The 15,498-nt window shown below is 32.7% G+C and overlaps 1 protein-coding gene and 1 pseudogene across 1 annotated transcript; one reads left to right on the top strand and one right to left on the bottom strand.

The window, feature by feature from the left end:
* The first annotated feature begins 1,391 nt into the window (after nucleotides 1-1,391).
* On the top strand, nucleotides 1,392-2,976 carry LOC108335197 (transcription factor TCP15). Its single transcript, XM_017571156.2, has one exon. It carries the CDS (start codon nucleotides 1,559-1,561, stop codon nucleotides 2,822-2,824), a length of 1,266 nt encoding a protein of 421 aa, XP_017426645.1. The 5' UTR covers nucleotides 1,392-1,558; the 3' UTR covers nucleotides 2,825-2,976.
* A 7,559-nt stretch (nucleotides 2,977-10,535) lies between these two features.
* Nucleotides 10,536-13,066, bottom strand: LOC108334912 (60S ribosomal protein L29-1-like; annotated as a pseudogene).
* Between the last annotated feature and the right edge of the window lie 2,432 nt (nucleotides 13,067-15,498).

The following is a 15,498-nucleotide window of genomic DNA, read 5'->3' as shown; positions in this document are numbered from 1 at the left end:
ATGTAGCTACTTTCTAAAATAGCAAGTGGCATAAGTTAAGAAAAACTTGTTAATATATTGCATACGAAATGTTATTCACAGATTGAAAATTCCTTTTATTGATTTCATAGCCAATATATTACATTCATATAATTTCTAGAAAAAAAATTAAAGAAAAGAAAATTTTCCAAATTATTCCCCCACGAAAACGACGATAGGTTACACAGATTGGTCTACGTATTATACTTGATTGACTAAAGCATAATTAAGGTATAGCATGTTTGTTTGTTAAAGAAAAAAGTACAATGATGAAGAGAAGTACTAGGATTAAGAAGATGACGTAGGTGATTTAGATAGTTAAAGCATGATATTTGTTTGAATGATAAATGGAGAAATAAGAAAGAAAAATGAAAAGCATGGAAAAGTGGGATGGTTGTTAGCCCTAGAAATGGAAGAAGGAAAATGGGGAATGAATGAGGGGCAAAGGAGGAAGAAGAAAAGGGCAATGATGAGTTGAATGAAATGGGATCCACTTGATTATCTTTTTTATTTGGCTTAGTTTTTATTTTGATTTTTGACTTAGGAGTTTGGGTCCCATTCCGGCCACCACAGTCTTTATGGATTGAATGATAAAGAGCACCGCACGTGGAGTCTGAATCAAGAGACTGTCCACTGTCCAACCACGATCAAATGACACCCTGTATTTTACTTCTATTTGCAATTCCTCCACTGCAAAATTCAATGCCAACAAAATTAAATTAAATTAAACCTTCTCTTCCTCTTTATTTCATTCTTCATGATATTCTTGCTCTTTATCATTTGAAATTTAAAAATCACAATTCTCAAAGATGTTTGTGGATTAATTAGTTTAATAAATAATTGTTAAAAAAAAAAAGGATGTAGAGGGTTCCTTTGAAAAAAAGGAGAGTGGAATTATGAAAAGTTGTTAAGAGGAGGAGAGTGATTGTTTTCCATTTAAGAATTGTCGTACAGCTAGCATGTTGCAGGGTCTAATTGAGAAAAGTAAAAACTTGAAAATGGAGAGATTGATTTGAAGAGTGTTGAAAATAAGAAGAGTGATGAAAGGAGAGAAGACTAAAAAAAGGATTCCATTCATAAAAAAACAAAAAGAAAGAGAAACTGAATGCTTTATAAAATTTTACTGAGCCCTTATTATTCCCACTCATTATTTTTGTTGCTTAAAGCTTGCCCTCCTCTCTCCCTTATCCTCTATCATTCATTCATTCATTCATTTCATTCTCTCTCTTTCCACACACAGAACAACTCAGCTCCAAGCTCCCATCTGAAAGGAGTTCCATGCTCCACAAAACACACAAACACAGAAAAGAGAGACCCACTAGCCCACATATATATATATATATATATATATATATATATATATATATATATATTCAAAACATATATCTAGTGGCAGTACTACTACTTCCACTATAGCTGCTAGCTAGCTACCAGATAGGAGAAAGAGTGTTTTTTTAAATAAACCCCACCAATTCATTTATTTTTTTTTTCTTTAAAAAAAGTGCTTATAGAGAGCTTGGTTATATGAGATAACAAGATCATGGAATTGGAGGCTGATCATCAAAATGGGATCCGAAGCAGACCCAATTTCCCTCTGCAGCTGTTAGAGAAAAAGGACGTTGATGACGTCACAGAACAACCTTGTTCCACCACTACCAGGGACAGCGTCGTAACTGCAACTACAATTACTACTGCGTCTGTAACTAATAACAACCTCCACTTGGCGGAGCAGTCCAAGAAGCCTCCGCCAAAGAGGACTTCCACCAAGGACCGCCACACCAAGGTCGATGGCCGAGGCCGCCGGATCCGCATGCCGGCGGCCTGTGCTGCCAGAGTCTTTCAGCTAACGCGTGAGCTGGGACACAAGTCTGACGGAGAGACCATAGAATGGCTCCTTCAGCAGGCCGAGCCATCGGTCATCGCTGCCACCGGCACCGGCACCATTCCCGCCAACTTCACCTCCCTCAACATCTCCCTCCGCAGCTCGGGCTCCACCATGTCGGCGCCGTCGCACTACTTTCGCGGAAACTACTTCAACCCTAGCACGTTCTCAACCTCCACAGCTGCGGCTGCGGCGGCGGCGCAGCTAAGGAACCGCGCAGAGTGGGACCGGAGCATGAGCATGGTGATGGAGGATTCTCGTAGGAGCATGTTGGAGAACACTTCTTCCATCTCCGCAATTTTGAATTTTAACCCTATGGGTAACATCAATGTAATTCAGCAAGCGAAACAAGAGCTTCGAGAAGAATCCGGTGGCGGTCTTGAATCGGTTGCTTCGGATTCTGTCGGAAGCTTAGGGAGAAAGAGAAGGCCAGAGCAAGAACTGTCACAAATGGGAAGCTATTTGATACAATCGAGCACGGGGTCGCTTCCATCGAGCCACGCTTCCAATACGGCGGCGTTTTGGATGGTGGCGGGTCACGGTAACCAATCCACGAGCGGTGGTGGAGGTGGCGGCAGCGGCAATGGTAACGATAATCCCATTTGGGCAATTCCCTCCGTTGGGAACAGTGGGGTGTATAGAGGAGGTATGTCTCCTCCAGGTGGCATTCATTTCATGAATTTTGCTTCTCCGATGCCCCTTATGCCCGGTGGTCAGCTGGGTTCTGGTATGATTGGTGGCGGTGGTGGTAGCGGTGGTGGTAGCGGCGGTGCTCAACTTCTAAGCGAAAGTAACTTAGGCATGCTTGCAGCCCTTAATGCCTACAGACAGATGCCGGCGAACGGCGTCTCGGAGTCTCCAGGAAGCGGCGGACAACCTCACGGCGGAGATGATGGACGTGACTCAACCAGTCAACATTCCTGAGGGTCCAATAATCACGTGTATGATCTGATGCTAGCTTCCTAATTTTTCTTTTAATCACTATTATTACTAGTGTTACTATTACTACTAGTAGTGCTACTGATCAGTGGTTTCCAAATTATATATTAAATACGTAACTACATATGTTATGTTCATTTGCAAAACATGCAAGCATCGCGAGTTTGATTGCTTTGGTATATTGAGTTGAGTATGCGATTTTGGACCTTTGGAGTGATTTTGGTGAGGTTGATCATGTTAGGGTTGGAGAACAAATTAATATATATATATATATATATATATATATATATATATATATATATATATATATATATATATATACACACACGTATAATTGAATTCCATTATATATAGTTTGTGTATTAGATAGCTTAGTTTGTTATTAATGATGAGGAGATGGTGTGCTTGGTGGTGCAGTATATGATTTGGTAATTTGGGTGATTAAGAAATTAGTGTTGTTTAGAGGAAGGTGGGTAGGTTTAAGAAAGTAATTATTTAAGTATATGTATTATTGGTGTGGAGAAAATGAATAAGGTACGAATTTGATGTTTTACTGCATTGAGTTGAAGATGCTGTTGTTGTGGTAAGTACTGCAAAGACTGTCACATGCATGATGCATCCCTTATTGCTGCAGTTGTGAATTATGTGTGTGTACTGCACTACATACATAGGTAGCTAGGGACCAATATCTATATAATAGATGCTTTGGATGAAAGAGGCCACTCCTGAATCCTGACCAGTTTCTTCAGCCTTTTCAAGCAGCTACCTCTTAAACTCAGGTGGTGACCAGTGAGCCCCCAAGCTTCCCCATTGCCTAAAATTAACATACAGCCACTGCCTCACCACCACCTTCATTCTTTCTCTTTCCACTCTAAATTTTTTCATCATTCTCTCACCTTATTAAATATACTGAACTGCACCAATTACAACTAATCATATCAAACCATTTCCACCCTTTTGCCTCTATTTATTCTTTTCAAAAATATTTAATCTCTATAATTTAACTAATTTTTCTTTTCCAATTTTACCACTTTTTTACAAATTTATCTCTTTTCCCATAACAATCCCATCTCTAGTTTGCTAGCTAGGAATATTTTTCATATATAAAAAAATAATAAAATCTGAAATATCTCATTACATCAGACATCCTCTCTGCTATTTTATTTCCTCCCATCAAGTCAAGTGTACAGATTTTATAAGATTTTACTTTGAAAAAAAAATATACAAAGAATTTTGATTTTAAACACAGTTTTGTTTGTTTCCTTTTTTGCTTATTAGCTCAAAATGTTTTGTGTTGGGTTCATGGAGTCACTTACTTCTATCATTAAAACCACAATTTGCTAGCCTTTCTATCAGTTGAAACCACAGCATTACAAGTTAATGATGTTACATTGTGCCGTTAACATATACATAAGGTGATGTATAAATGAATGGTTAAGTATCCTTATGCTACGCTTTGATCAAACTTGATTATAAATTGGTAAGGACTTTTCATTTGTCATCATTTAATTAGATAGACAAAAGAAAACTAAATAAACAAAATATTTATATTCTTTGATGAAATAAATGTTTATCCGTAATCAACTTAGATCTATGTAGAAAAATTAAAAGTTGAATCGTGAATCTCGTGAAATACATGCCTGAGTTTTTAGAGTTTTTTTTTTATATGACTCTCGACATCATTCATAACTAGTTATGTCGATTATCTATTTTATCACCTTGGAACAAGAAAATATTGAAGTTTCAAAATCAATTTAAGGTATTCAAAATTTTATTCTACCTTCTAAAACATTAAAATCAACTAAGCTTTCAAAACGAATCATTATTGATATATTCATAATTATTCAGAGTATAAGGTATTACTAGGGTCTAAAAGGAGAAAAAATGGGCAAAAATAAAAAGAGGAAGGGTGCAATTTAACATATCTCTCAATCAAATCAATGTTTCACACAAATAAGTTTTCCAATAACTTATCACTCTATTAGTTAGATTAAATAGTGTCAATACAAAAGTGTTACACTTATATTTTCAGTTTCATTTTTAATAATTTTTATTTATTAAAAGTGACACAACATGTGAATATTTCTTCATTTTCATCTTCTATATAACGATCAGAAAAATTGATAAACATAATAGAGGAAGTTGTGCATAATGGACAGTGATTTATGCTAACGTAGTCCATGCATCGGTGTAAGCAGTGCATGGCGCAGTACTAGGGTAGGTGAAAGAGCTAGGTAGCAGAACAGACTGAGGTACTTTGTTAAATAAACGTAGGAGACCACCAAAAAGAAAAAGTTACGTAAAAAGAATAAAGAAAGAAATAAAAAGGTAAAAGATTCATGATCATAAACAGTACACAAGCTATTAATTAACTATTACAAGTGCTGTAGTTTTTACCTTGTTTATGTATTTATGAAGGAGCATCGAACACTGTTATTTCATTCAAGTTAATTCCAGCATAACTCTTTTTCGTGTCAACAAAATGGATTTTGAAAAAGTAGTCAGATAAAAGTAATAGATATTAAAAGATGTTTAATTATTTTTTCAATATTGTTTCAGGTGTAGAGTTTAAGATCTCTACAAAACATTCCTTTACATTTTATTCCGAGTTCACTTAAATATTTTCGTTCATCCTTAATTATGGTCCTTCGGTCTTTGTGTTCCCAAAACATCTGAGTGTACTGTTTTAAGACATTTTGACGTTTAAGTTAGTGATTAATTCAATAGAGGTCATAACGAAATCTTAAATTCACAATTAAGGTAGTGATTAATCTGATAGGGGACATATCGAAATCTTAAATTTGCAATAAATGCAATCACCTAACTTCTTACCTTTGACTTAGGTCTTGAAATGAGCTCGATTAGTAAAACCCTAATCACGACTCAGTCATGACTCATCAACCACTAAGCTATAAGTAATACTTATTAGTAATCTTGGTTGGAATTAATGTTTAAAGAGGATTATCGTTTGTTTGGTCTTCACACTTTTATTACCATCTGGTTAGTACGTTATTCACGTGGATTACGTGACGCTTGGTGGCATATATTAACCCATTTGGACGGTCGTCCTTTTTTAGAGATCTCATCCAATCGGTTTCACAACATGAGCTGTATGATCATACAGTACAAATATGAAATTTGCACTTTGATGGTGATCAGATTTTGCCAAACAATTAAGAATGATAGGAAGAAATTCTTGGTTAATCTTCTATTTGAAATGAATACGGTAGTAAATTCAAAATAAAAATAATTTGTTGATAAAATGGGATGTTAGCTCATTCGAAAGAAAGTGGATTGACATGATTTAAGTGAAGTTATATAACACTGTTAATGAGTAAACTTCCATTATGAATTATAACACTATATATCTGGTAACATTATCTTAAGTTAGTCGCTTTGTATTCATAAAATTCCAACTATCATGACCCTCATCCATAAAATGATGCTGGAATACTTACATTACATTGTTCATCAAGTTAATATTTAAATCAGACTTAATTAAGTTTTAAATCTCTCATAAATTTAAATATTTCTATTTAAGTTTTGTTTAAAAAATTAGCTTATTAGTATTCGAGATATTTATATTTTTTAATTAAATATTTACAGTTTAATTTTCTGTTAAATAGTTACCGTGACTGTTATCTTATTTTCATTGTCTTGTTTACTTGTTTTAAATGTATTAAAAAAATGAAAAGTTAGTTTTGTAATCAATATAATAATATTGCAACTAAGTGATGATGATGAAATTTAATTGTATTAATTAAAAATATGTTAAATGACAAGGGATTATTGCCATTTGCATCAATTGTGGTATGCCTGTTATGAGATCCATCAAAGAGCATTATGATCGTGTTATTTAAGATATTTTTAATTAAGATAATAAAAATCAATTATTATTTTATATTAACCATAATATTATTTTATATTTATTATAAAATCTCACATTTTTAATATGTATAGACATGACACGAGGTAATATATCAGCACATCACTTAATTAATGAAAAAATTAATCTATCGGATTTCAATTAAAATATATAAAAATTTAATTCAAATATTTTAATTAAACTTTTAAATAATTAAATAATAATGCTAAGAATAATTTAGTTAATCAACTTATGAACTAACTTTTCTTCTGATGATTTATAATCATTAATAATCCATGAGATACAATATATAATAATACTCTGGAAACCCAAATATAAGAAGCTTAAATAATGTTTGGCGTGGGATTCTCTATCATGGAGTTTTGAATGAAGAAGATTTAAACGAAGTGTATGACTTAGACCAATAAAATATGTCAGATTATATGTCGAACTTTGTTGTGGACTTATGTTTTCCTTCCTCATACAATGAATCTAGTAAAAGTGTATGATCCCAAAATATAAACAATTCCTTGTGTCGGTTTGCGGACTAAACCTAATAGAGATTCATGAGTCAAAAGTATAAATTATTGAGTTAAATTAACTTTATGAAAAATTTAATTATATATTATTTTCAAAGAAAAAACTACTAACTCAATACAAAAATTAAATTTAATGATTTATTAAAACTGTTTTAATTCACTAAGTGATGGTACAAACATATATTGTTTTGGAATGTAGGAGTTAGGTCGAATTTGATGTTAGAGAGCTTAAGGAATACTCTAGCAGAAGAGGGATCGAACATTTTTGAGAAGTTTGGCTGTTTTTGTTCAGCTCTTGAGAACATGTAGGAGAATACTCAATTATACGGTAAAGATATATTTATAAATTTTATAATAGAGTTAAATTAGATTTGACCATTAATTATCAAATAAATAATTTTAATTATTTTTATTAATTATTATTTAATGACTGTCATTTTTATTAATTATTCGTATTAATTATCAATTAATTAATGTTTTTGATTGATGAGTCATTTTATTGTTGGATGATCATTGGCTAACTGGTAGTTATAGAGTATGATTCAATTCTCTGCTATCCTTCTTCTCTTATGTGGCTGCAATGCCGCTAGCAACCATTTTTTCCGCCATTGAGTAGTTGCTAGAGGCGAGGAGTGACATCAACTTCACCGACATTATTAACGACCGCATCGTGATCCATGTTGTGCCGCCTACCAGGGCCAAACCGACATGATTGACGAGCTGCTCCAACGACGCGTTAAAATCGATCCACGGTATTTCTGACAAAACACCATGATTTCACTTTCCTCCTCATCTTGTATTGTCGCTGGTTTTTGGATTGGATTGTTTAACAGAATTTAGCTTATGCATTGTACTACAAAAACAATTGAAAACCTCTGGTTTGTCTCTTCTTTTCCTTTTCTTCTTGTTCTTACATATAAAATTGTTTGTTATTTGTTTGGGAAGTATAATTCACACACACATTACTACTGCAAATATTATGTTATTGTATAATTGAAACATGTTTGACATGCATTCCTCGGGTTCATGATAGACAAGAGTTTTTTTATTGAATAATGACAAAGGTTTTTGAAACTGGCAAAGCATGGATTTGGACACTTCCACTTCACATTACTATTCTGTAAAATCTGAGTCTTTAATTAAAAATATAAGAGCATAATGAGATAATATAAATGATAAAGAGAGTTGTTACTTCCACATCACAGAGTTAATGCACATTTTCAATTTTTTTTTAATTCCAAAATTATCCTTTTTATTTTTAACATTTATTTTCTTTTACTTTTATGTCAAAACTCTAATTATCCTACATCTCTCCTTCATTTTTACTCGCACCCACCTACACTCTTAGTTTCTCAGTTTCTCTCTTTCTCTCCATATCCGTTTTATTCTCCATTTCTGTTTCGAGTTCCTTCCTTTTTTTCTTCTCTATTTTGGTGCCTTGGTGGTGTGTTGGTTGTGCGTTGGTGGTGCGTTTCGAGCTCCTTCCTTTTTTCTTCTCCATTTTGGTGCCTTGGTGGTGTGTTGGTTGTGCATTTGGTGGTGCGGTGGTGGTGCATCGTTTAGATATTGCAAGAGTGACGAATATTCGTTTCGTGACCCTGTGAGTGGAAACTCAAATTAGGTGAGTGATGCAATAAATATTATATCGAAAAAACCCTAGGCGTGGTGTGAAAACGAATTTACCAATTGTGGAGGGAGATTGCCGCTGAAGTTATAGCATAAGGGGTAGGGAGAAGAGTTAAGTTGCTTGCGAACAGGAATGCGAAGTCCATTTGAACCACCAGAACGACAGGGAAATAGTGTGGCGATTCAAGGTAAACGTCGAATCAACATTTCCGCTCTTCGGAAAATTGGGAACGCTGCAACACACATATACACTAGTGCAAAAACAGCAAATAACGACACGCGTTCAACGTCCAACCATTGAATAGCCAACGTTAAAAATGACCAGTGATATTTTTGTAAATAAATGCAATTGTAGAACGTTGAAGCCCCATTCAATTCGATGTTCTATGATGGTAATTATTTAAACCAGTGCGTCATTCTCTTTCTTCTTTCTTTTTAAACCACCAATAGTACGTCGAATCCTGTAAGGGTTCGACGTAATATTTGTCAGTTAGAAGCCAAAGAGTCACCTTTTTTAATTCTTTTTTCTTTTAAACAACAAATAATACGTCGAATTTTGTAAGGGCTTCGACGTATTATTTGTCAGCCACAAGCCAAAAAGTAACTCCTATTTAATTCTTTTTTTCTTTTTTCTTTTAAACCACATATAATACGCCGAAGTTTGTAGGAGCTTTGACGTATTATTTGTCAGCCAAAAGTTTTCCCTTTTTAATTTGACTGAGAGATTGAAAATTCATTCACTTTATCTTAGCGTGCGAGACCCTCTTCTCTTCTCAAACTTTTCTCGAACGAAGTTTGATGACCATCACATGTAATCTTTCTTTCATTTGATACAAATGCATGTTAATTAACTACTTTATGTATAATTTTCATTTATTTTGACCAATTATTTTCGTGTTCTTGTCCTTTATAGGCGCATTTTGCTTTCTCTCTCGTTATGGAAACACTTTATTCCGACGAACCCACCTTCTGAAGGTTAGTTTTCGTTTTCGTTTTCGTTTTGAAGAACTTATTTATTGAACTTGCTTGTTGTTGTTTTTTGTTCAACTTGTTTGTTGTTGTTATTTGGTTGAACTTGTTTGTTGCTGTTGTTGTTTGATTGAACTTGTTTGTTATTTGTTATTGTTGTTTGTTGTTGATACTATACTACATGTTTATAGTTCATGCTTTATAAAATACCAAAAACTGAAATTTGTTGTTTTTCTACTTTTCAGGTCTCGTAGAGTTGTAAAAAAGTATTACAATTAATTAAAAGAAAACAAAAAAAAATGCTTAACTAACGTCGAATATTAACAAAATTCGATGTCAATTTAACGTCTCCCGATATGACGTCGACCTCAAATTCGACGTGAAAGGCCAAAATACAACGACGTGATACGATATTTTTGTACTAGTGATATGAGACATAACAGATGTTCAAATCCGTCACGGATGTTCATATCCGTTTAAGAATCAAACGTACATTGGCATTCATTGTAGTGTTTGATTAATAAAAAATCAAGGGTCTTCTTCAACAGAAATCAGGAAAACAAAATTAGAAGAGTATTGATTTCTTTGAACAATGTAATTATGCTACTGAAAATTGATTCCAAACAAAGTTTATCATTTAAAGAAAAAAATAACAAGTTTGAAAACCCTAAAGGTTTCGTTAGAAAGTTCTGCCACTTTACTCTTCCGCGGAAGCAGTTTCTCCATTCTTCTTGTTGTGCTTCCTAACGTACCTCTAATTCCTCAGAAACTTGGGGTCCATTCCTTTGGTGGAAGTGTGGCGATGCCTATTGGGCTTCTTGATGCCATTTTTGTGGGCCTTGTAGGACTGGTTATGAGCTGTGTGATTCTTAGAAAATAAAAAGCAATTTGATTTTCGTGCAAGTGGTGGGGTGTGGGGGTGTATTCATACAGTGGGTGAGGACCATTAATGAGATTTAATAAAGTGGTTGGATGTTAGCACTAGTGCAGAAAGGACTTTAGACGTCTGTTATTTTGGGCTTTTAACGTCTGATATCTATATATGAGTGACGTTAATGAGACGTCGAACACTATAGTTCAGACGTCTATATAGACCTCAGACCTATATAGGACAGACGTCTATATAGACGTTGGACCTATATAGGTCAGACGTCTATATAGACGTCCGATCCATACAGGTCAGACGTCTCTAAGGTTGCTCCTGACTCATGGTGATTCGAGTTTACAACTTTATATTTTAGTTGAAGAGAATGTATTGTACATTTTTTTATTGGATGATTTTAAAAACGTAGTGGAGGGAATTGGAGGAGTGCAAAACGCAAGAAATCGTCGCCGAAGAACGCCGCCCAAGGACACGAGAATAACTGCACCAAAACCCAACAAAAACACATTTTAATCGGTTCAAATGAAATATAATGCATCAAAGAGTGATATAATCGGAGTAAAATTAATTTAAAACTGTGCAAAAGTGAGAAAACGAACCTGAAAAGCGTAACCCGTAGAGAGAAAACGTGACGAAGATGATGAACAATGAGTGCGCGTAACGACTGTCTCGCGTTCACGGTGTTTTAATGCCGACATTTAGAAGTCGGTTCCCCCATAACAGACGTCTAAAGGGCTTTAGAAGTCGGTTAACCCCATAACAAACGTCTAAATAGAGTCAATAAGTGATTTTTTAAATTCTTGGGCTGCGTATTTAGACATCGGTTCCCCCATAGCCGACGTCTAAATGGCTTTAGAAATTAGAGTGACGGGATCAGACGTCTAAATGGAGTCAAAAAGTAATTTTTTAAATTCTTGGGTTGCGTATTTAGACGTTGGTTCCCCCAATAACAAACGTCTAAATGACTTTAGAAGTTGGAGTGGCGGGATCAGACGTCTAAATGGAGTCAAAAAGTGACTTTTTAAATTTCTGGGTTGTGTATTTAGACGTCGGTTCCCCCAATAACAGACGTCTAAATGACTTTAGAAGTCGGTTCCCCCATAACAGACGTCTAAATAGAATAAAATAATATTTCTTTTAACTTTTTCGGTTAGTTTCGGCGTCTATTCGGAGGAGCCGACGTATATGAGTATTTAGACGTCGGGCCCCGCCATAGCCGACGTCTAAATAGTTGTTTTATTTACGAAAAATGTCACCGATTTTTTTACGTTGGATATTCGAGGATCAGACGTCTAAAGGGTGACGTTAAAGATCTTTTCTACACTAGTGTAGTGAAAGTTAAAACAAAAACTATAAATTTACAAAAGAACAAAAGAGGAATGAGGAGGTGTAGGGAACACTATGTGGTGGTGGAGGGAGCAACTCTCAATGATATAATGCATTGGGCTATAATAGAGATCTTCAATAGAGGGTTTCCGAAAGTTACTTCCTCTACCACCACACAGTGCTTCCTGCACCTCCCCATTCCTCTTTTTCCCTTTCATATCTAATGTGATGGTTAAAATTTTTAACTTTATCCAACTTCCAACCACTTCATTAATGGTTCCCACCAATATATAAATGCACCCCCACACTCCACCACTTTCACGGAAATAAAATTCCTCTTCTTTTCCTTTTCATTCTTCCTTAAAAATAAAACAATTAAAAAAAATCAATTAACTTTAATTAAATTAATAATAATTAATTCATTAGATAAAACAAAATTAATTTAATTATAAATACATAATTTACTTAAAATATAATTATAATTAAAATATAATTATTTAACTTTAAAAGTATCTAAAAATTAATTTACAAATCAATAAATTAATAAACTAAAAAGTAAAAAAAAAAATAGAAGAATCTGTTTAGTTTTCCATGCTTTCTTTTATTTTCTTTTACAAACACTTCTTTATAAATAAATAATACTACAAAAAATATTAAATTAAAATAAATGTAAGAAAATTAACAACCTAAATAAAACTAAATTAATAACCTAAAAAAATAAGAAAACAAAACCCTAAGGCCTCAACGGATATGGGAGATCCGTTGGACCCTTAACGGAGGAAAACACCCAAAATGTTGAAAGGCTTCGACAGATATGAGACATTCATTGAGCCTTCAAAGGATCTCGAGATCCATCCATGGATATCGAGATCCGTTGAAAGCTCAACGGATGTCCCATATCCGTTGTAGCCTTTGGCGTTTTTCTTCTTCTTCGTTTAACATAAAATAGAGGTACATATAGAATCACTAACCTGAATCAGAGACAATAACAAAGGAAGCACCAAACTCCACAACACCATGAACCCACCATGAATCAAGCAACAACACGAACTCACCACTAACCAAACACCAACACAAACCAAGCAAAGGAGAAGAGAACCTTGACGTAAATGGTAAATTGGGGAAAGAGGAAGATGAAAAATTGGAAAAAGAGAAAAAGGAGAATAAGAGAGGAAGAGATAAAGTAACAGTGTAGGGGTGAGGGTGTGATATGCGGCTGAGTAAATAAAAGAGTAAAAATTAGAATTTTAAGAAAAAGTTAAAAATATAAAAGATAAAAGTAATAAAAATATATTTGGAATTAAAAAAAATTGGAAAGATACATGGAGCAGGGAGGAGAGGGAGTAACACTAAAGGTTTCCTTAGTGAAAGTCGGAGAGGATTTATTCCCTAACACAACTTCATCTCCAAAAGATCTTGCAAATTAAGAGAATCATTCACAAATTAAACTTCTCCTTTTTTTTCGTGGATGTTTATCTTATTTAAAAACATGATTTTTTATAAAATTACAAGACCAAAATTCACCCAGCGTACATTTCAAAATATTATCAAAATATTTTTCAATGGCCTAGAAGAAAACGAAAAACCCAACAAAGAAAAATTCAATTTCTTATTTTACTTTTGCGTGAAATAACGATTAAAAAATATGAACTTATTTTATCGATTAGTATTAAAAAAAATTGAAACTTTAAAGTTATATTAATTTTTAATATAGAAAATTAAAAAATAACATCCGTAGAAAATCTTGTGTTAATTGCTTATGACAAGTATGAAATGTTGACTGATCTAACTTGTTCATTGTCAATGCAAGTCACACCATACTTCCATATTATCCGACTAATTTGTGAATCAGGACACAAACGTGTTGATTATCTATTTTTTTTCACAAGCTTTACACTTTTTTTTTGGCAATAGATAAACTTAACGAATACATGTAATTAATTACTATAGTCTTATTGATTTTTGTTTGACTGATTTCATTACTATAGTTTTAACCTGTAAGTGAATTTTAGTTTAATAAAATGAAGATTATCTCCATTATATATATATATATATATATATATATATATATATATATATATATATATATATATATATATATATATATATATATATATATATATTGTGTGTGTGTGTTTTCAAGAATTTATTTTATTTTTAATTAATGTGTAATTTCTAATTATCTTTCATCCCATTATAAGAGTAGATATTTGAATTAAATACTAACAGAAAGTCATTAGGGATTACCGGAGGGTTAGATTGATAAAAAGGTGGGACCTCAGCATAATTTCAACACTCATGATGTTTATTTATCTAACACATCCTCATAACTGAGTCTCTGTTTACAATGATGACTAGCAGCTTTTTTTTATTTATTTTACTCAATCTATTATACTGTTTTTCTTAACAAATGCATAAGAATAAAAACATTTTAACGTATTAAAAAATATTTTAATCTATATATTAAAATAAAACTTAATGAAATGATGTTTATATAATTTTAAACATGACATAACTTAAATATAGTAAAATCAAATATTAAGAAGTCACTTATAATATAATTAAAACTCAAAATACAACATAGAAAAAAAAAATCAAACACATGAGTAAGACCTCTATCATTTATATCTTGAGTTATTAAGATGGTTGGAATCATCAAATCTTCCATGTTCAAACTTTCATGTCACCATATCATGCAATGAGAAACTCAAATTTGAATCTTATCATGTGCAAAAATTCATCCAATTAGCAATAAATACATCGCAAACTAGATTAGATTAGGTCAAACCAATAAATTGAGCTAAACTCAATGCATGTGAACATACAGAATTCTTCCCTCAACTTCTCACATCATAATTGTGTTATTGATTACTTAAATTATTAGTATTTTTTTAAGTTTAATGTTTTTTTAAAATTATCATAAAAAATATTTTTTTTCTTAAATTTTGGTAGATTTTATAATTGTTTTTCTGCTGTGCTTTTAAATATATTGATTTGAATATTTTAAAACATATTAAATTTTGTTAATATATCAATAATAATGTATTTTGAAAGTTTAACAAAGAATTGATTGCATAACTACGATATCACCTACGACAAATCTGCTTTGCTGGAATTGCAAAATACTCTTTACTCTTGGAGAATCTGTAACTCACTTGTTTTGTGTCATTTAATCAGGCCCAAGAGCAATTTAACTGGGATATTTCTTTTAGCACCTCCATGCATACTTATTGTACTTAAGTGTAGAAAAAAAAAATCCAAATTAACTATAGGTTGAAAACATCAATTGTATAATCTAAAAATATATTCTAGATTGTTTAATCTAGAACTCCAAAATATATTCTCGATTACATAATTTAAAATTGTATTATAGATTATTTAAATTGAAAATATAAAAATATATTTTAAATTTATAATATAAAATACATTTTTTATTTATGAAATTCATAAA

This window comes from Vigna angularis, chromosome 10 (genome assembly GCF_016808095.1).
Source record: "Vigna angularis cultivar LongXiaoDou No.4 chromosome 10, ASM1680809v1, whole genome shotgun sequence".
NCBI lineage: Eukaryota > Viridiplantae > Streptophyta > Magnoliopsida > Fabales > Fabaceae > Vigna > Vigna angularis.
This window is presented reverse-complemented; position numbering and strand designations above follow the sequence as displayed.